The sequence below is a fragment of the Chanodichthys erythropterus genome, chromosome 16, assembly GCF_024489055.1.
Source record: "Chanodichthys erythropterus isolate Z2021 chromosome 16, ASM2448905v1, whole genome shotgun sequence".
In the NCBI taxonomy this organism is placed as follows: domain Eukaryota; kingdom Metazoa; phylum Chordata; class Actinopteri; order Cypriniformes; family Xenocyprididae; genus Chanodichthys; species Chanodichthys erythropterus.
Window position 1 is genome coordinate 362,034 of NC_090236.1, and position 20,660 is coordinate 382,693.

Genomic DNA, 20,660 nt, shown 5'->3' on the forward strand with positions numbered 1-20,660 from the left:
ACCTACAGGCATGGAGTGAGGATGTCGAAAGAAAAACAAAAACCCGTATCACTAAATTAACATCGTATATATTTTATAACGCTGATATATCAACATATTACTTGAAAACAAATGTGGCGCTTAAATATATATTACCAAAATTACCTTCTCACTTACATTTTGCATTATTTCCTACAGACCTTTATTTTGCTACATACGTGATATGACGTTATATGGGCTGCGGCGCGCTCAGACTGCTGTGAAATTTGGGTTGTCTTTACGGTTTAAGGTGTATAAATAGTTACAAAATCTTCAAAAGTAGTTCATGTCATTTGCAAATGTGCTTAAACAACACGACAGTATTACTGCATTTAGCGTTATGTAATGTAAACCTAGATTATCGCGATATAGGTGATATTGTAATGCTCTTTTGTAAAGTGCTGTTTGCCTCAAATGGCGCAACATTTATGGGTGTTACTATGAAACATGGATTTATTTTGCATATTTATTTAGCTTCTTCATTTCATTCAAATGTTCCCATAATCTCAAAGGTGATAAGTCTCCTTTTCAAACAAGCAGTAAAACCCCAGCTGATCTCAGTGACATAATATTGTAAAGATGGAGTTGATTAAAGAGGAGAGAGAAGACATGAGTGAGGCAGAGGCATGCAGAATGAAAGATGAAGATACAGAGGAACAAAGAGGTTGGTGTCCATTCTTGATTCTTCATTAATGATTGCTGACAATGAACAAATTCTTACACAGTTCACAGGAGCTGTAGTGTGTTTTAGTGAAAATAATTTACAAAATGAATCCTAAATGATCATAACAGATCAGATGGCATAAACCCAGCAATGTTCAAAACTTGTTCTAAGAACGTTTTGCTAATGTTCCCATTAAGTTATTAAAACTTTATTTCTGAGTGCTCTCTGAACATTCAAATGTTCATCCAGTTTTTAAATGTTTTAAAATGGTTTCTCTTGGTATAGGAATGTTATTGGAATATCATATTCATAATTTTGCAAACATTATGGGAATGTTACTTTTGATTAATTTCTGAACATTCTGATTTTTTTTTTTTAAAATGTTACTAAAACATTTCAGAAAAAAAAGTTCCATTAACAATGTATAAATAACGTTTTTGTGCTAGCCTTTTGAGAATGTTATTAAAGGGTTAGTTCACCCAAATTTTAAATTTCTCACCCTCAACCCTTTAAGACATATGTTCATCTTCAGAACACAAATTAAGATATTTTTGATCAAATCCAAGTTTTTTTTTTTTTTTTTTTATCTTAAAAAGAAAGCAAATAAAAACAGGGGAGAGATGGATTTGTTGAATAAAGTCGTAATTTTTGTTATGTTTTTGCGCACAAAAAGTATTCTCGTCGCTTCAAAAAATTGAGGTTGAACCACTGTAGTCACGTTGACTATTTTAACGATGTTTTTACTACTTTTCTGGACCTTTAATGTGGTAATTTTGTTGCTTTCTATTGAGGATGAAAAAACCTCTTGGATTTCATCAAAAATATCTTAATCTGTGTTCAGAAGATGAACGAAGGTCTTACGGGTATGGAACGACATGAGGGTGAGTAATTAATGACAGAAATTTCATGTTTGGGAGAACCAGATTGTACGAACGTTCAATTAATGTTATATTCTATTAAGAAAGTACATTCATAACTTGGAGAGAATGTTCCCCGTTAGCTGGGAAATTGTTTGGGAGATTGCATTTCACTTTGTCATTCTTGAATTGATTTGGAAAATTAAACATGTTTTAGGCCTGACAGAAGTGAAAGAGGAAAATCAAGAACTGAATGAAGTGGAGGAGAAAGATCCGTATGAGGAACCTCATCATTTCATAAATGGAGAACAATCTTGTAGTTGGTCACAAAATTACAATAATCCTTCACAAGAAACAGCTCAGAGAACAGAAGACAAAAACTCTTTCACTTGCTCTCAGTGTGGAAAGAGTTTCACACGTAAAGGACACCTGAAGATTCACATGATAATTCACACTGGTGAGAGGCCGTACACGTGCCCTCAGTGTGAGAAGAGTTTCACATGCAAAGGAAGCCTTAAGGATCACTTCAAAATCCACTCTGGAGAGAAGCCTTTCACATGTCCTCAGTGTGGATGGAGTTTTGCACGTCAAGAAGACCTTAAGAGGCACATAAGAATTCACACTGGAGAGAAGCCGTTCACATGCTCTCAGTGTGGAAAGTGTTTCACAAGTTCAGGAGACCTTAAGAGACATTTGCGAATTCACTCTGGCGAGAGGCCTTTTACCTGCCCTCAGTGCGGAAAGAGTTTCACGCAAAAGGAAGGTCTTAAGGAACACACCAAAATTCATTCTGGAGAGAAGCTTTTCGCATGCATGTTGTGTGGGAAGAGTTTTACACACCAAAGAAGCTTGAAAAGACACATGAAAGTTCATTCTGGAGAGAAATTACACCAGTGCTCTGAGTGTGGAAGGAGATTTGCAGAAGCTGGCAATCTCAAAACTCACCTGCTGTCTCATACTGGAGAAAGACCATTTAACTGTGAGCGGTGTGATAAGAAGTTTTTTTTGGCCGTACACTTAAAGACACACATGAGGATTCATGAAGATGAAACACGTTACGTGTGTTCTTTTTGTGGGAAGAGTTTTTTGTGGCTTAACGGGTTTAAAGATCATCAGAAAACACACATTGGTGATAAACCTTATGTATGCTTGGAATGTGGAAGCAATTTTACTAGAGCTGGTGAACTGAAAGTGCATGAACGAATCCATACTGGAGAAAAACCTTACAAGTGTTCACATTGTGAAAAGAGTTTCACTCAGTCAGGAGCCCTGAAAATTCATGAGCGAGTACATACTGGAGAGAAGCCGTACCTCTGCCCTTCATGTGGAAAGACTTTCAGTCGATATGGAAATCTAGGGAAACATTTAAAAAAGGCTTGCCCAAAGTTGAGAAACTGAGGAAACTTCACCTTAAAGTAGAGCTGCACGATTCTGGATAAATTGAGAATCACAATTTTTTTGTTTCAAATAGAGATCACAATTCTGAACAGACAACTAAACAAAATAACAAGTAATTTAATAGAGGTTCTGGCAAAATGTTAATTGCTGCAGTCTCTTAAAATTGTTTTATTAATTTGAATGAATTATTTTTTAAAAATCAGTTTGAATGGATGATTCTCATAAATACTTCACTTGTTTCATTACTGGGCGAATCAGCGTTTTTTAAACAAAACTCCTGATTGAATGATTCAGTTGACGAATACATTTTTAACAATCACTTGTTGCCATCTTCTGGTGTTACAATGTCATTGATACAGTCTTTATTTGAAGAGGCAAGTTGCTTTCAAAAGTTGATTTGCTTTATTATGATCGCTTCCGTTGACATCAGTGATTTTATCCAAACCATAAACTTTTATCCCAGTACATCTAACAGAAATAATGATACTGTTTGGTTGAAAGGACTGTGAAGCTGTTTCATACCTCTGGTGTTCCGGTGTAATTTTGTCAAAGGTTTAATAGATCGAATCATTGTCATTTAGGAATAAGGTCGCGTGGGAGTTTGAATCGGGATCGCAATCTTTTTACGATTAATTGTGCAGCTCTACCTTTAAGTCAAATTCTTGGACAGAATATCCTCCAAAAAGGATTTTTGGAAATTTAGGTAGAACAATATTAAGGGAGGTCAAAGTGTGTTTTTGTGAAATGCTACAAAATTTAGGGATGCTCTAAGAGAATAGCAATATTCTAAATTACTTTAGAATCGGTCAAACAATGCCAGTATAAGTCTGTTATTCCTTCTTGTTTCCTCTATCATATCTTTAATGTAGTTTTGGTCATCATAGTTCTTCAGAGAATAACTGAAGAGTCTTTCAATTAGATCATTTAAAAAAAAAAAAAATAGTAATAAGCTTAACCAGTCAATTACTATTAGTGTGTGAATGAAACTTCAGTATTCCTACTTTGTTTGTATTTGCAAAAATCATGTAAAGAAGACAAATGCATATTTGACAATTTATTCCAAAGCGACTTACAAATGAGGAAAACAACTAATGATTCATCTTAAGGGGGGAATAACTCAAGAAGTGCTAACAATACAAAGTTACAATCATTGTCTAGAATGGTACAGGCTAGAACAGCAAGGCACTTAAGAAATAGTGAAAGCATGGAAGAAATTTATTTCATATAAACGCCATAAAGCTTCAGAGGTTTTCAGCACATATTTGTCCTTTTCATGAGAATCCAATGGGCGTGAAGGAATATGTATGACTATAAAGCATTGTTTTTATACACAGCAATCTTTACTTTCCATCGGAAATATTCTACAGCTTGACATCATCTCACACATTTATTTTTTCACAGCAAATTTTCTATAGAATTTACACCTCCACAATTTTGTGCAAATCCCTGTAAATAATCTTATTAGAGGTGTGATGTTTGTCAGTATGTTTGTAATTAAATTCTATGAGATGGTGTTATGTAATTAGATGTAGAACTATACATAATTTCATTTATTAATGCATACAGAAACATTATTGGAAGTGTGAATGAATGTAGAAGTTCCATCAGAAAATGATTGTTAATAGTAAAATAACATTCCGTGGTATCAGAATTTTGATAGTGATGTAATAATTTGTCTATATAATCGAATGGTTATACAATAAAATACAACTCGTTATTTTTATCCACAATATAATTATGTCACATATCTCAAATTTGGAAGCAAAATTGCCAGGGTCTATACATGATGCAGAATTTCCTGTGGGAAGAGATTATGCCTTTTTAAAGAATTATATAAATTCCCTCCGTGCAATTAAAGGGTGGTTGGTTATTTATTGGGGACAAAGTCTCACTGAAAAAAAAAAATCTTCTCTGACACAGAATTTGAAGCACAAGCCTAATTTAATCTATCCTACAGGTGAAGGCCAAGTTTGAATACAATAACCCAGTAGACTTCAGCTGGTCAGAGATTTGATGTGCTTAAATTTTTGTACATAAACAAATGCATAATAAATACGTTCACTTTGAAGTTTATAGTTTCTTCTTTATTTAAATAACTTTTATTTTAATTATAAAAAGATCCTCCACCAGGCAAGCCTACTGTGCCCAGCATTAGCTAGTAGTCAAGCTGTTCAGTTTGCAGATGTGTCCTTCTAATCAGCATCTTCTCCTAGCTCCATCTGAAGCTACTTTCATTTGCTGGATATGAATGAGTGTCTTCCACTATGCAGGTGAAACATGGTGCAATACACTCCTTGTTTCTGCACTACTATTTAACACCACTCAGGTGCTATGTGGTCCTAAGGCTGTAACGATTAGCCAGTTGCATTAACACTGCCATTGCTTAGACTGCGTCTCCGACTCTGAACATGTAACAGCCAAAAATATTTTTTGTAGTAGGCTATAGGGGTTTGATTATGGGTTGCAATTGACTTGGATTGTTTTGTATGTTTTTCTTATCAAATGTGATGTTTTCTGGAGAATTTCAACAATTTCTGTAAATTTTTTGCATGCAGATTTTACAAGGTTTTCAATTTTCGACAGACAAGTCCTGATTTATTTTGATAAATCTGTTCAGTTCCCCTAGAATTAATTATTAGTAATTATTATAATCAAGGTGCGTTCCTTCAATCTCTTTTTAGTGTGTTAGTTCTCTTTTAGACATCATCTTCTATCTCTAGTCTTCGTTAACAGATGGTAGTGCACTGTTTGCAAACCGCGGGGTATAGAAGAACTTTTATCGCCTGTCAGTGACGTCATCATGGCTGCGCCAGGTCTGCTGAAAATCGGTCGAGAAGAGGTTTGTGGTTTTGAGCTGAATAATGTACATGTAAGGTGTATAAATCGACATTTAACGTTAAAAAATGAATTTATGTTTTACAAAAGTAACCCAGCGACATTATTAAATATATTTTATTACATAATTAGACCTAATAGATTACATTATGTAATGTAATATTGTTTGAGTTCTTGTAAATATCGTAGCTCATGTGGATTTTTTTCCTTTTCCTTCTCACATGGAACAGATTGATATATTTCTATATTTCTCTTTATTTTTTATGTTTTTCATGTATATTGTCATTTTGAACATGACGAAGACGCGAAAATCAGGTGTAACATATCTTCCTGATATACTATAATAATGGAGGTCGTTAAGGAGGAAAGTAAAGGCATTAGTGATGCAGGAGCATGCAGAATGAAAGATGAAGATTCTAAGGAACAAAGAGGTTGGTGTCCATTCTTGATTAATATATTATGAACGTTAAAGTAACAAAGCCTCGAAGAGGCAGAATCCAATAAAAATACAACAAATCTCCATTATAGTTATTTTAGTATATACACTACCAGTCAAAAGCTTGGACACACCCTCTCATTTAATGTTTTTTTCTTTGTTTTCATGACTATTTACATTGTAGATTCTCACTGAATACATCAAAATTATGAATGAACACATATGGAATTATGTAGTAAACAAAAAAAGTGTGAAATAACTCTAGATATGTTTCATATTTCAGATTCCTCAAAGTAGCCACCCTTTGCTTTGTTGACAGCGCTGCAAACCCTTGGCCTTCTCTCAATCAGCTTCAGATGTAATCACCTGAAATGATTTTCACTTCACAGGTGTGCCTTGTCAGGGTTCATTTGTGGAATGTCTTGCCTTCTTAATGGGGTAGGGACCATCAGTTGTGTTGTGTAGAAGTCAGGTTGGTACACAGATGACAGCCCTATTTGATAACTGTAAGAATTCATATTATGGCTAGAACCAATCAGCTAAGTAAAGAGAAATGACAGTCCATCATTACTTTTAAGAACTGAAGGTCAGTCAGTCTGGAAAATTGCAAAAACTTTGAATGTGTCCCCAAGTGCAGTTGCAAAAACCATCAAGCGCTATGACGAAACTGGCTCACATGAGGACTGCCCCAGGAAAGGAGGACCAAGAGTCACCTCTGCTGCTGAGGATAAGTTCATCCGAGTCACCAGCCTCAGAAATCACAAGGAATGGACATTATGGTCTGATGAGTCCAAAGTTGAGATCTTTGGTTCCACCTGCCGTGTCTTTGTGTGACGCAGACAAGGTGAACGGTTGGTCTCTACATGCATGGTTCCCACTGTGAAGCATGGAAGAGGAAGTGTGATGGTGTGGGGGTGCTTTGCTACCACAGCATCCTGCAGCGACATGCCATCCCATCTGGTTTGCATTAAGTTGAACCATCACTTATTTTTCAACAGGACAATGACCCCAAACACACCTCCAGGCTGTGTAAGGGCTATTTGACCAAGAAGGAGAGTGACGGAGTGCTGCGCCAGATGACCTGGCCTCCACAGTCACTTGACCTAAACGCAATCGAGATGGTTTCGGATGAGATGGACCGCAGAGTGAAGGCAAAAGGGCCAACAAGTGCTCAGCATCTCTGGGAACTCCTTCAAGACTGTTGGAAAACCATTTCAGGTGACTATCTCATGAAGCTCATCGAGAGAGTGTGCAAAGCAGTAATCAAAGCAAAGGGGGGCTATTTTGAAGAATCTAAAATATAAAACATGTTTTCAGTTATTTCAGACTTTTTTGTTTACTACATAATTCCATATGTGTTCATTCATAGTTTTCATGTCTTCAGTGAGAATTTACAATGTAAATGGTCATGAAAATAAAGAACAAACATGAAATTATTTATTAAATTATATATATATATATATATATATATATATATATATTAAAAAATATATATATATATATTAAAAAATATATATATATATATATTAAAAAATATATATATATATATATTAAAAAATATATATATATATATATTAAAAAATATATATATATATATATATATTAAAAAATATATATATATATATATATATATTAAAAAATATATATATATATATATATATATATATATTAAAAAATATATATATATATATATATATATATATATTAAAAAATATATATATATATATATATATATATTAAAAAATATATATATATATATATATATATATATATATATTAAAAAATATATATATATATATATATATATATATATTAAAAAATATATATATATATATATATATATATTAAAAAATATATATATATATATATATATATATATATATATATATTAAAAAATATATATATATATATATATATATATATATTAAAAAATATATATATATATATATATATATATATATATATATTAAAAAATATATATATATATATATATATATATATATATTAAAAAAATATATATATATATATATATATATATATATTAAAAAAAATATATATATATATATATATATATATTAAAAAAAAAATATATATATATATATATATATATATTAAAAAAAAAAAATATATATATATATATATATATTAAAAAAAAATATATATATATATATATATATATTAAAAAAAAAATATATATATATATATATATATATATATATATATATATATATATATATATATATATATATATATATATATATATATATATATATATATATATATATATATTAAAAAATATATTAAAAAATATATATATATATATATATATATATATATATTAAAAAATCAGTTATCATCCTGATCTGGAACACATCAAATGTCAGTCTATTTGGGATGTTTTTTTTTATCCACCTAGCTTTATTGCAGTGGTGTTCTGAAATGAGGCACTTTTTTTCAATGTAAATTCATGTGCATTACTCTTAAAGTTGACACATCATCCTTGTTAAATGAACATTACATTACATCAAAAAAGGAAAAAAAAACAAAGACAATTCTATTTTGTAATTTTACATTAACAGTGTAATGTTCTATTTATCAAAACCAAGTAAATCTCATCAAGCATTTCTACATTCATTCCAAAATGATAACTATAATAATAAATAATATAATAATAATAATATAATAATAAAAAGGCAATGATAATTTAAACAATATATTTTATATATTGCGTTTTTTTTTAATTGTCAATCTAGGATATTTTGGATCATCAGTCGTGCTCCGTAAACACCGTCTGTCACAGACACGAATTGTATTTTTAATTTCACCAATCTGACTGCACTAAAACCCCCGCAGTCATCATGTTTTCATTTAGGGCTGCGCGATTAATCGCATGTGTTTGTCATGCGTGTCTCATCAGTAAAGCCGGTTCTGTGATTAGCGGTAAATGCCCATCACCTGTTTTCAAATGGAGCGGCACTTAATATACAGAGCCGTAGTTCGCAGACAAGCTACGCAATATTGCGTTCATAATCGAAGGCGATTCATCTGCGATTATGAACGCGATATTGCGTAGCTTGTCTGCGAACTACGGCTCTGTATATTAAGTGCTGCTCCATTTGAAAGCAGGTGATGGACATTTACCGCTAATCACAGAACCGGCTTTACTGATGAGACACGCATGACAATCTCATGGGATTAATCGTGCAGCCCTATTTTTAGTCCATTTCAAGTTTGATTTTGACGTGACATAAAGCGGTGATATCTAACTGTGATCTGTTTACTTACTTTTCAATTAGTCTTCCGATTGACGCCATCATTTGCTCATTCAAACTGACGCGCGGAACCCGCACATCAACAAGAGGCGGGATTTATCGCACAAACCAATCATATCCAATCATAACCAAATACATCCAATCATAGCGTGATGGAGACATTGCCTCCTCTCATGTGACTTTCCCACATTCATTCTCCATAGAGTGCCCCAGGGATGACGCGTTTTTGTAGGCAAAACCCGGAAGCGAGTTAGCATTTTAGGACTTCCGGTTCCAACGCCGTCAAGTCTATGGGTTTTTTTAATGGGTTTTTACTAAATCGCCTGAAATAAGGTCTGTAGTTAACAAAGCCTCTAAATACTTTCACGTTTTGATCTATGACATAAAACACACCGGTTATAACCCACTTGTGATTTTTTTAAAACTTTTACTGTGTCTTAAATTTGGCGGTTGCTAACAAATTGCTAAAAGGGACTACTTCCTTTGGCGGGGACTTTAGATGTCATCATGACAAACAGGACATTTGGACAGCATTTCTCTCGAAAAAGTGGATAAGTATTCATACACAGCGCAGATCATAATCAGTGAGCATGTTTTTAAATAGAGTTGTTTTCTAAATAAAGTTTGAGGACGCTTGGTGGTGACGACGTTGATCCGCGACCATGGTGTGCTGTAGTCCGTTTATAGCCTACTGTTAGCCTTTTATATCTGACGACTTTATTTAGGCTTCAAAATCTATAAATGTTGTGTTAACTTATAAAGATTATCTTGATAGACAAAATGTGTAAGTGTCATAACCCTTTGTTAAACACAGAGCTTATTTTCTGCGATTTTCCAAAAGTCTATGGGAAAAATGAATAGGCTTTCAGTCGAGGGAACCTGTGCGCTGCTAACTTCCGGGTTGGCCTACAAAAACGTGTCATCCCGGGGGCACTCTATTACCTCCCACAAAACCCACTGCACGCCGGGGGTCTGATGGTTTTATATGGTTTTCTATGAGAGGAAAGGGAGGCATGACTCCTCTGTGTAACTTTACCTGCGGGTGTCGCTGTTGGGCGGTGTTCCCTGCTTTATTTGTTGTAATTTAATTGTTTTTTGTTGTTGACTATGTTCATTTTAGACCCGACGAAAGTGAAAGATGACAGTCAAGAACTGAACGGGGTGAAAGAGACGGCTCATAATCTAAGTGGGGAAGAGTCTTCAAGTTGCTCAGAGACTGAAAAGAATGTTTCACAAAAAAGAATTGAACCTAAAAGCTCTTTCACTTGCTCTCAATGTGGAAAGAGTTTCACACGTAAAGGACACCTTGAGGTTCATATGGTAATTCACACAGGTGAGAGGCCATACACGTGCCCTCAGTGTGCAAAGAGTTTCACATGCAAAGGAAGCCTTAAAGATCACTTTAGGATTCACACAGGTGAGAGGCCTTTTACCTGCCCTCAGTGTAGCAAGAGTTTCACAAATTCAGGAGGCCTTAAGAGGCACATACGAATTCACACAGGTGAGAGGCCTTTCACTTGCCGTCAATGTGGAAAGAATTTCCCAAGTTCAGGAGAGCTTAAGAGACACATAAGAATTCACTCTAGGGAGAGGCCTTTTACCTGCCCTCAGTGTGGAAAGAGTTACAAACAAAAAGAAGTTCTTAGGGAACATGCCAAAATTCACACAGGAGAGAGGCCTTTTGCATGCATGTTGTGTGGGAAGAGTTTCACACAACAGAGCACCCTAAAAGTTCACATGAAGGTTCATTCTGGAGAGAAATTACACCAGTGCCCTGAGTGTGGCAGGAGATTTTCAGAGGCCTGCAATCTCAAAACTCACCTGCTGTCTCACACTGGAGAAAGACCATTTAACTGTGAGAGGTGTGATAAGAAGTTTTTCTTGGCCGTACACTTAAAGACACACATGAGGATTCATGAAGATGAAAGGCGTTACGTGTGTTCATTTTGTGGGAAGAGTTTTCTGTGGCTGCATGGTTTTAAAGACCATCAGAAAACACATATTGGTGAGAAACCCTACGTGTGCTTGGACTGTGGGAAAACCTTTGCTAGAGCTGCAGAACTGAAAGTGCATGAAAGGATCCACACTGGAGAAAAACCTTACAAGTGTTCACATTGTGAAAAGAGTTTCACCCAGTCATCAGGCCTGAAAGTACACGAGCGAGTGCACACCGGAGAGAAGCCATATCTCTGCCCTTCATGTGGAAAGACTTTTAGCCGATATGGTAGTCTAGGAAAACATTTAAAGAAGGCTTGCCCAAAGTTGAGGAAGTAAGCAACCTTAAAGTTCAACATTTTGATGGATTTTTTGCCCCAACAAAATACAATTTAAGATATTGAAGGGAGGTCAAAGTATTCAGGGAAAAAAAATCAATGCCTCAAATTTTGCAGGTGTACTTTTATATTAGTGAATACAAATATTCCATATTATTATTATTATTATTATTATTTGCATGTGGTAGCATTTATCAACTATACCAATATCAGTGTATGGTAAAACTTTACTATAAGTTTAAATTTCTTAACATTTGTAACTACATTAGTTAAATGAAAATATTTCTTAAGCATTTATTAATCTTAGTTCATGTTGTATCTGATAATATTATTTAATGGACCTGAGCTGACATGAACTAACTGTGAACAGTTGAATTTGTTTTAAATAACATTAACAAAGATTAATAAATACTGTAACAAATGTGTTGCTCATTGTTAAAGTTAGTAAACTAGTGTGACCTTATTGTAAAGTGATGCCCAGTGTATTTATCTTTAATACATTTATAAAATGTAATCTAAATCTTGTAAATAATCTCTTAAGTACTGAAAAATAAGTAAGATTGTTTTTTATTGCAAAAAACAATCAAGCTTGAAATGTGTTCGTTTGTGCTCAAGTAGAGTACATTAATTGGGTAAATTAGTCACTTAATGGACTAATAAACAATAACTAATATATAGTTTTAGTGTTCCTAGCCATGTATAAAATTACCAGCAAAAGAAAGGAGCATGCAGTGAGCACAGAGAACAATTTTTTTTTAACATTAATATCTTCATTTTAACTTTATTGTAATACTGTTTATTCCTGCCTTGATGGAAGCATTAAATGTTGTCGTTTTATATTTAATTAACCTGTACTGGTTTATAGCAACTATAAAGTAGAACCATTTAAAGGTACAATTTGTGATTTTTTTTATTTTTTTTTATTTTTTTTATTTTTTTTTTCGCTAGAGGTCGCTAGAAGCCTATTGAAAACAAAGGCGTAGTTTGATGACGCCAAGTTTTAGAGCCGAAACTTGGGACATGTGGTCTCCATCTCAACGGTCGGTGCAAAAGAATAGGGATTGGAGTCTGGAAGAACTCATGTTCGTGTATGCGATTATTAACTTTACTGTAGTATGAAGCAGAGCAGGACCGAGTGTTAAGGGAGCTGAACGAAGAGCTGGGGCGATTGATCAACACACACCTCACGAACAGCGGGACGTTTATTATGACACAGTCGCCGGCGCCGCTTCCGCTTTTCCGGTCATGAGTTTACGGGAGCTGTCCTTGTCGACAGAACCAGCGGCAGATGGTAAACAGTAATTATGTTCCATAAATAAGTAACACAATCCACCATAAAACATGCAAGAAGTAAATAAGGAAATACTTGAAGCAAGCTAGTGGTTTGCTGGACGCTAGACACTACTTCCGAATTTATCCACGGCACTGTTGTCATGTGGTTTCTACGTCAGTAAAGGCGGTAACTGACGTCATTGACAGGCGACTGCATTGCCCCGTGTCACTGTTTAGAATGGGAATTTTCTTATGATTTACAAGTAGTTGAAAACATTAAAGGTATTGTTAGTAATCAGCTGGACAAAATATATAACACTAGCCTGGTGGTTTTTGGATATTTTACTGCAAAAATCTTACATATTGTACCTTTAATTAATGTGCCTTTAAATTCCCATTTTCACCACCAGATGGAACCCTTACCTCAAGCCTGAAACTAAACAGGAAGCTCGTTTCCTGCTATACGATTTACATCGTTTTGTCATGTGTTTGCAGAGCCTGAACATTCTCACCACTATTATCATATTCAGAATCATCTGTATTTTGCCTGTATCACTCGAAGATAGAGTACTCATTTGGATTTGTTTGCCTTGTCTGTCTGGCTTCAGTGGCTTGTGTTTATTAATGGTGCCTGCCTTCTGACCTTTGCTCTGAATTGTGTGTATTGAAATATTTGACAGTCACTTTAATAAAACGAAGGACATGATTTCCAAAGGTTTTTGTAAGCTTGATCTGTTGCAAACCAGAACTGGCATCGTAGTTGTTTCTGCTGGTGAGTTTGGTGGCAGATATTCTCGGGATTTGAAATGACTGATGTTTGAAATAAGATACATATCATGCTCAGGATGTTATTTGAGTTCAGTGGTTCACCCACTAGCTTTGATTCTCTTCACAGCTAATTCAACACATGCCAGAGGTATCTATGAAGCAGTATATCATGTTTCAATTTAAAGCTGATTTAGAAATGTTTTTTTTTTTATTATTATTGAAAAATATTAATCATGCATATTTAAGAACCAATGAGGATAGAACAACAGAACAGAGCACCACCAATTTTGAGAAAAAAGAGAAAAGAATAATACATTAATAAATTTCACAAGTTCGCAGTGTATACAGTTGCAAGATATGTGAACCACTTGCAGAATCCGTGAAAATGTTAATAAATTTAACAAAATGCATGTTATTTTTTATTTAGTACTGTCCTGAGTAAGATATTTTACATAAAAGATGTTTACATATAATCCACAAGACAAAAAAATAGCTGAATTTATTAAAATAACCCCATTCATAAGTATGTGAACCATTGATTCTTAAAACTGTGGTTACCTGGATGATCTACAACTGTTTTTTTTGTTGTTTTGTTTTTTTTTCCGTTTTGTGATGGTTGTTCATGTCACGTTTGTCCTGAGCAGTTAAACTGAGCTCTGTTCTTCAGAAAAATCCTCCATGTCCTGCAGATTCTTCAGTTTTCCAACTTTTTTTGCATATTTGAACCCTTTACAGCAGTGACTGATTTTGAAATCCGTCTTTTCACACTGAGGACAACTTAGGGACTCAAACACAACTATTAAAGAAGTTTCAAACATTTACAGATGCTCCAGAAAATAACATGATGCATTAATAGATGGTGGGTTGAAAACATTTGGAATTTGAAGATCAAGGTAAATTGTATTTAATTTGTCTTCCGGGAAACATGCAAGTATCTTCTGTTGCTTCTGAAGGGCAGTACTAAATGAAAAAAAAAAAAAAAAAAAAAAAAGATATTCAAGCGAAATATGAAAAATTTGGACCTGAAAGTGTTCAAAAGTTTTCACCCCCTGACTCTTAATGCATTGTGTTTCCTTCTGAAGCATCAGTGAATGTTTGAACCTTTTTTAATAGTTGTGTTTGAGTCCCTCCGTTGTCCTCCATATGAAAAGATGGATCTCAAAATCATCCAGTCACTGTTGTAAAGGGTTCAAATATGCAAAAGCTGGTGGAAAACTGAAGAATTTTTAGGACCTGGAGATTTTTTTCTGAAGAACAGAGCTCAGTTTATCTGCTCAGAACAAACAAGGGACTCATGAACAACCATCACACAACAACAAAAAAAAAAACAGTCGTAGATCATCCAGGTAACCACACACAGTATTAAAAATCAGTGGTTCACAAACTTTTGAACTGGGTCATTTTAATAAATTCAGCATTTTTTTTGTCTTATGGATTATATGTAAACATCTTTTATGTAAAATATCTTACTCAGGAAAGTAAATAAAAAATAACATGCATTTTGTAGGCTATGATCTCTCTTATTTTGCACATTTTCACAGATTCTGCAAGTGGTTCACATACTTTTTCTTGCAACTATATATATATATATATATATATATATATATATATATATATATATATATATATATATATATATATATATATATATACAGTCAAACCAAAATTTATTCATAGACATTTCATTCATTAATACAGTTTATTCACTATAGTTTAAAAATGGTAATAGAATATGACAAGATCTCAGAGTTAAACGTGTCAAAAAAAATAAATAAAAATAACAATCTTAATTATGTCAGATAACACTTAAGCAAAACATGGACAGGTCAAGTTGTCTGAATAATTTTTGGTTCCAAATTTTACTGTATGAAGAATTGTTGGGTATAATATGTCACAGTTTACTTTATTTTGCTATCCTCACGGTAAATATATCAAAAATATCAGTTTGACTGTATATACAGTTGGTTTAATTGCTCATTTCTAAGAGAAATGTCAATAGTGCAAACAGTACAACAGTCCCATATAGGACGAAAAGACGACAGAACGAAACAAGAGAGCAAAAAAGATAGAAAAATATAGCCTACAAAACTGGCATCATTTGCGGGACATGAACGATCTCTTCATATCTCCTCAAAAAAGAAGTAGCCTACTTTTTTATTATTAAATATTCTTAGTGATTTGATAAAATATTCTACTTTGCATAATAAGTCTATTCAAGTACGTATTTCGGCGTACTTGAATACCTTTTTTTTTTTTTTTTTGGCGGACCTTTGTTTTGATTTTCCATTTTGTGTTATTGTGACGCCAGACGCGCTGCGTCATTTTGGTCAAGCTCGAGTATGCGGAAGGAGTGATTTGTGCTTTTTGTACGCTTCTGCATTGGTTGCATATAAAACTGCACGAAACTGTTGACATGGTTTAGTTTTTTATGTGGTAGTAACGTGAAATGTTTGCAGATCATTGAATGTAATATTGTACAGCTTTATGTGAAGTGCTAATAGATGATTTCTCGCGAATGGCGAGATATATTCTTGATAGACTCTTGTAAAGATGGAGTTTGTTAAAGATAACAGTGAAGACATGAGTGATCCAGAATCATGCAGAATAAAAGATGAAGATACTGAGGAACAAAGAGGTTGGTGATCATTCTTGATGCTTTCCCTTCTTCTTTAATGATTGACAAACAAGGGGAACAGCTAAGTTTGCTGGCCACCAAATTTGTGATTTGGACACTTGACAGTTGATTTTTCCCCCCCAACCGTATCTTATGTCATTACCATGAAAAAGACATAAATAACTTTCAGCACATGAAACATCAATTAAAAATAACGGTCAATTTAATTTATTTTTAACTATTTCATGTGTTCATTAGACCTGGTGGAAGCGAAAGAGGAAAGTGAAGAACAGAATGAAATGGAGGAGAAACAGCAGTTTCAGAAACCTAATCATTTCAAAATTGGAGAAAAATCTTTTAGTTGCTCCCAGACTGAAAAGAATTTTTCACCAGAAAGAACGGAACCTAAAAATTGCTTCACCTGCCCACAATGTGGAAAGAGTTTCACATGTAAACGAGACCTTAAGAGGCACATAAGAATTCACACTGGAGAGAAGCCGTTCACATGCTCTCAGTGCGGAAAGTGTTTTGCAAATTCAGGAGACCTTAAGAGGCACTTGCGAATTCACTCTGGTGAGAGGCCTTTTACCTGCCCTCAGTGCGGAAAGAGTTTCACACAAAAGGAAGGTCTTAAGGAACACACCAAAATACACACAGGAGAGAAGCCGTTTGCATGCATGTTGTGTGGGAAGAGTTTCACACATCAAAACAGCCTGAAAAGGCACATGAAAGTTCATTCTGGAGAGAAATTACACCAGTGCCCTGAGTGTGGCAGGAGATTTTCAGAGGCCTGCAATCTCAAAACTCACCTGCTGTCTCACACGGGAGAAAGACCATTTAACTGTGAGCAGTGTGATAAGAAGTTTTTTTTGGCCGTACACTTAAAGACACACATGAGGATTCATGAAGATGAAACGCGCTACGTGTGTTCGTTTTGTGGGAAGAGTTTTTTGTGGCTTAACGGATTTAAAGACCATCAGAAAACACATATTGGTGAGAAACCCTACGTGTGCTTGGAATGTGGAAGTACTTTTATTAGAGCTGGTGAACTTAAAGTGCATGAACGAATCCATACTGGAGAAAAACCTTACAAGTGTTCACATTGTGAAAAGAGTTTCACAGTTTCAGGAGCCTTGAAAGTACATGAGCGAGTGCATACTGGAGAGAAGCCATATCTCTGCCCTTCATGTGGGAAGACTTTCAGTCGATACGGAAATCTAGGGAAACATTTAAAAAAAGCTTGCCCAAAGTTGAGTAACTGAGCAATGTCCACATTCAGGTATAAGCCTGTCATGATTAATTGAAATTGCTTTCATTGTTCACTTTATATTTTCATTTGTGGATTAGTATCGGCCAATATTTGTTCTTTTTTCTTTTTTTCTTTGTCCAATATTTTTTTTGTTTGGCTGCTAGGTGTCGGAATCAGGACATTTATTTTGACAGCGCTGAGAACCCCAGTACTTGAGCACAGACACAGGATTGCCCATTCTCTGTTTGCTTTCTTTGTTTAACAGTTCTGTCTAATAATTTTTTTCATATAATATTGACAAGAGAGTTCAACTTGCCGTGTAATGCATGGTAAAATGGTGGTGCGCCTAGCCCGTGAGCTATAACTTGCCTAATATGGTTGTTATAAAAGTAAGTAAACCATATAATAAATGTACTTGCACATATTTGGGAATCACAATATCACATTTTTTACAATCTAGTTAACAATAATTTGAATAATAAGCAAAAACTAAGAAATAAAACCATTACATCATTCATACAGCAGGATGTGTCACAAGCTTGATGCATTGCTATGGAAATCTTAATATCCTTCTAGATTCTCATTCTTTCCTCATCTCATCTTTCCTTTTGAAATCTTCATTTTAAGGCCCTATATAGTTCAGTACCATAGAAATTGGGACCTCAATGTGACTTCATGTCCAAATTGTTAAATTTTACCCATTTTCAATGGTCAAGAACCAAATGTAGGTAACTTTTTAAACAGCTGATAATGTGTTTAAAGAAGAATGTCTGAAGAACAAATAACACTGAAACTTAAAATGTATCTTGTTTCCCTCTATCAAAACAATTAAATACAACACACCTCTCTGAGTGTCAAAAACAAACATTTTTCTGAAGTTTACATGTCTGTAGTTCCGGAAGTGTTAAAGATATCTTAATGTAATTTTAGATTCTTAGGTTTTAATTGTTTTAATTGTAATTTTAGATTCAAGGAGCTGCTTTGAGATCCCCATATCTTTTGGACTGAACTATATAGGGCCATGAATATGTAGATATCAAAAGGAAAGTTTATTAAGAACGAGAATCTAGAGGGATTTTAAGATATCCTGTATTCTTTTAGAGTTACAGGCATGCAAACTTTGGAAAATAAATATTTATGCATCAGACAGGTATGTTCTATGCAACTGAGCTGATAGAAAAACACAAGATACATTTCTAGTTTCAACATTATTTGTTCTTCAGATATTCCTCTTTAAAAGAAAAAAAGTATCATCTGTATGCAAAGTGACCCACATTTGGTTTATGACCACTGAATATGTGTACAATTTACCAATTTACTCATCGAGCCGCATTAAGATCTCCATATCTTCTTTCAGATGAACACAATCAGAGATATATTTTAAAATATCCTTAGTCCTTCAAAGTTTATAATGGTAGTGAATGGGGTACTGCATTTCGGAGAAAAAAAAAAAAAGCATTTATCCATAATCAAAGTAATCAAAGAGTTGGGGGGTGAAAACTTTTGAATTTGAATATCAAGGTAAATTGTACTTATTTTTTCATCCAGGAAACATGCAAGTATCTTCTGTTGGTTCCGGAGGGCAGTACTAAATGAAAAGCAATGATATTTCAATAAAATAAGAAAAATTTGGACATCTTCATTCTGTTCAAAAGCTTTCACCCCCAACTCGTAATGCATTGTGTTTCCTTTTGGAGCATCAGTGAATGTTTGAACCTTTTTTAATAGTTGTGTTTGAGTCCCTCAGTTGTCCTCAGTGTGATAAATACAGTCACCGCTGGAAAGGGCTCAAATATGCAAAAAATGCTTAAAAACTGAAGAATTTGCAGGACCTGGAGGATTTTTCTGAAGAAGAGAGCTCAGTTTAACTGCAAGGGACTCATGAACAACCATCACAAAATAAAAAATAAAAAACAGTCATAGATCATCCAGGTAACCACACACAGTATAGAGAACCAATGGTTCACATTTTGAATGGGGCCATTTGAATAAATTCAGCTTTTTTTTCTTTCTTGTGGACTATATGCAAACATCTTTTATGTAAAATATCTAAACAAAAAATAGCTTGCATTTTGTATGATCTCTCTTATTTTGTTCAAATTTTTAACATTTTCACAGATTCTGCAAGTGGTTCACATACTTTTTCTTACAACTGTACCTTTGTAAATGTAGGATTTAAGCACTTTCTAGCTGGATAGGTATAGACAGTCAGAGAGATTAGAGGTTTAAGATTAAAACTCTCACCCTGTGTGAGTTTTTATTTTTAATGTTGATAATATAGCTATAATACAAGCAACAATGCAATTTTTCCAGTATATCAACACATTGGCAAATGTGACATTGATTTTTTACAAACAAAAAAGGTAGCTAATATTAAGTGATGTACATTTTAAATACAGCATTGTCTGTTAGTATTGTTTGCTCTAATTTGCTATGAAATAATAGTTCCAACGAAAGCCAAAGCAGAACTGTTGTCTGTCTCCAAGCAACACACAGTGGTGTTTCATTAATGAACACGTGTGGCTTTGAACGAATCAGGCTCAATGATTCAGTGACCCATTCATAAATACAGCCACTTTTCACCATCTACTGGCAGTTTTAGTTTGATATTTAAAAGTATCACTTTGTTTTTACCATAATTTCATATTTCTCTATTGAGAATTTTTTATAATTTAAAACATTATCTTATAGCATTATTTGTGCCATTGTAATTGCATTCAGGCCACCTTTGAGCAGCATTAAACTGTGTAAATCTGTGTTCCAAATTATTGTGCAAGTGTACGTCAATTGCACAATAATTCAGTAAGGTTTCAGTACAATAAACATTCAGATTTTAGTTTTTCAAAGAAAATGTTTGTTTGTTTGTTTTATCCTTGTTTTATATCTTTTTAGATAACTAGTGTCAATCTCAGACAGGTTTGTTAAATTGACAGGTCTAGGTAAATGAAAATGGTAAATGGAAACCTTACTTAAAGAGGTTATTTCACATCATTAAGCAAGTAAC

General features: G+C 33.9%; 2 protein-coding genes across 5 annotated transcripts; both read left to right on the forward strand.

The window, feature by feature from the left end:
* The first annotated feature begins 229 nt into the window (after positions 1 to 229).
* Positions 230 to 4,974, forward strand: LOC137002501 (gastrula zinc finger protein XlCGF57.1-like). Of its 2 annotated transcripts, XM_067362203.1 has the most exons (3): positions 620 to 682; positions 1,474 to 1,563; positions 1,757 to 4,974. In XM_067362203.1, the coding sequence occupies exons 2-3, from the start codon at positions 1,527 to 1,529 to the stop codon at positions 2,935 to 2,937; spliced, it is 1,218 nt and encodes a 405-aa protein (XP_067218304.1). In that variant the 5' UTR covers positions 620 to 682; positions 1,474 to 1,526; the 3' UTR covers positions 2,938 to 4,974. The 2 variants fall into 2 exon arrangements, with proteins under 2 accessions (XP_067218303.1, XP_067218304.1); XM_067362202.1 differs by lacking the exon at positions 1,474 to 1,563 and having other exon boundaries at positions 230 to 682.
* A 684-nt stretch (positions 4,975 to 5,658) lies between these two features.
* LOC137002494 (gastrula zinc finger protein XlCGF57.1-like) lies at positions 5,659 to 20,383 on the forward strand. 3 transcript variants are annotated; one of them, XM_067362192.1, is made up of 5 exons: positions 5,659 to 5,776; positions 6,075 to 6,203; positions 7,207 to 7,426; positions 10,601 to 11,623; positions 16,867 to 20,383. In XM_067362192.1, the coding sequence occupies exons 2-5, from the start codon at positions 6,180 to 6,182 to the stop codon at positions 17,667 to 17,669; spliced, it is 2,070 nt and encodes a 689-aa protein (XP_067218293.1). In that variant the 5' UTR covers positions 5,659 to 5,776; positions 6,075 to 6,179; the 3' UTR covers positions 17,670 to 20,383. The 3 variants fall into 3 exon arrangements, with proteins under 3 accessions (XP_067218293.1, XP_067218291.1, XP_067218292.1); XM_067362190.1 differs by lacking the exon at positions 16,867 to 20,383 and adding an exon at positions 13,436 to 13,819 and having other exon boundaries at positions 10,601 to 11,750; XM_067362191.1 differs by lacking the exon at positions 16,867 to 20,383 and adding an exon at positions 13,436 to 13,819 and having other exon boundaries at positions 5,742 to 5,776; positions 6,088 to 6,203; positions 10,601 to 11,750.
* Positions 20,384 to 20,660: the final 277 nt, after the last annotated feature.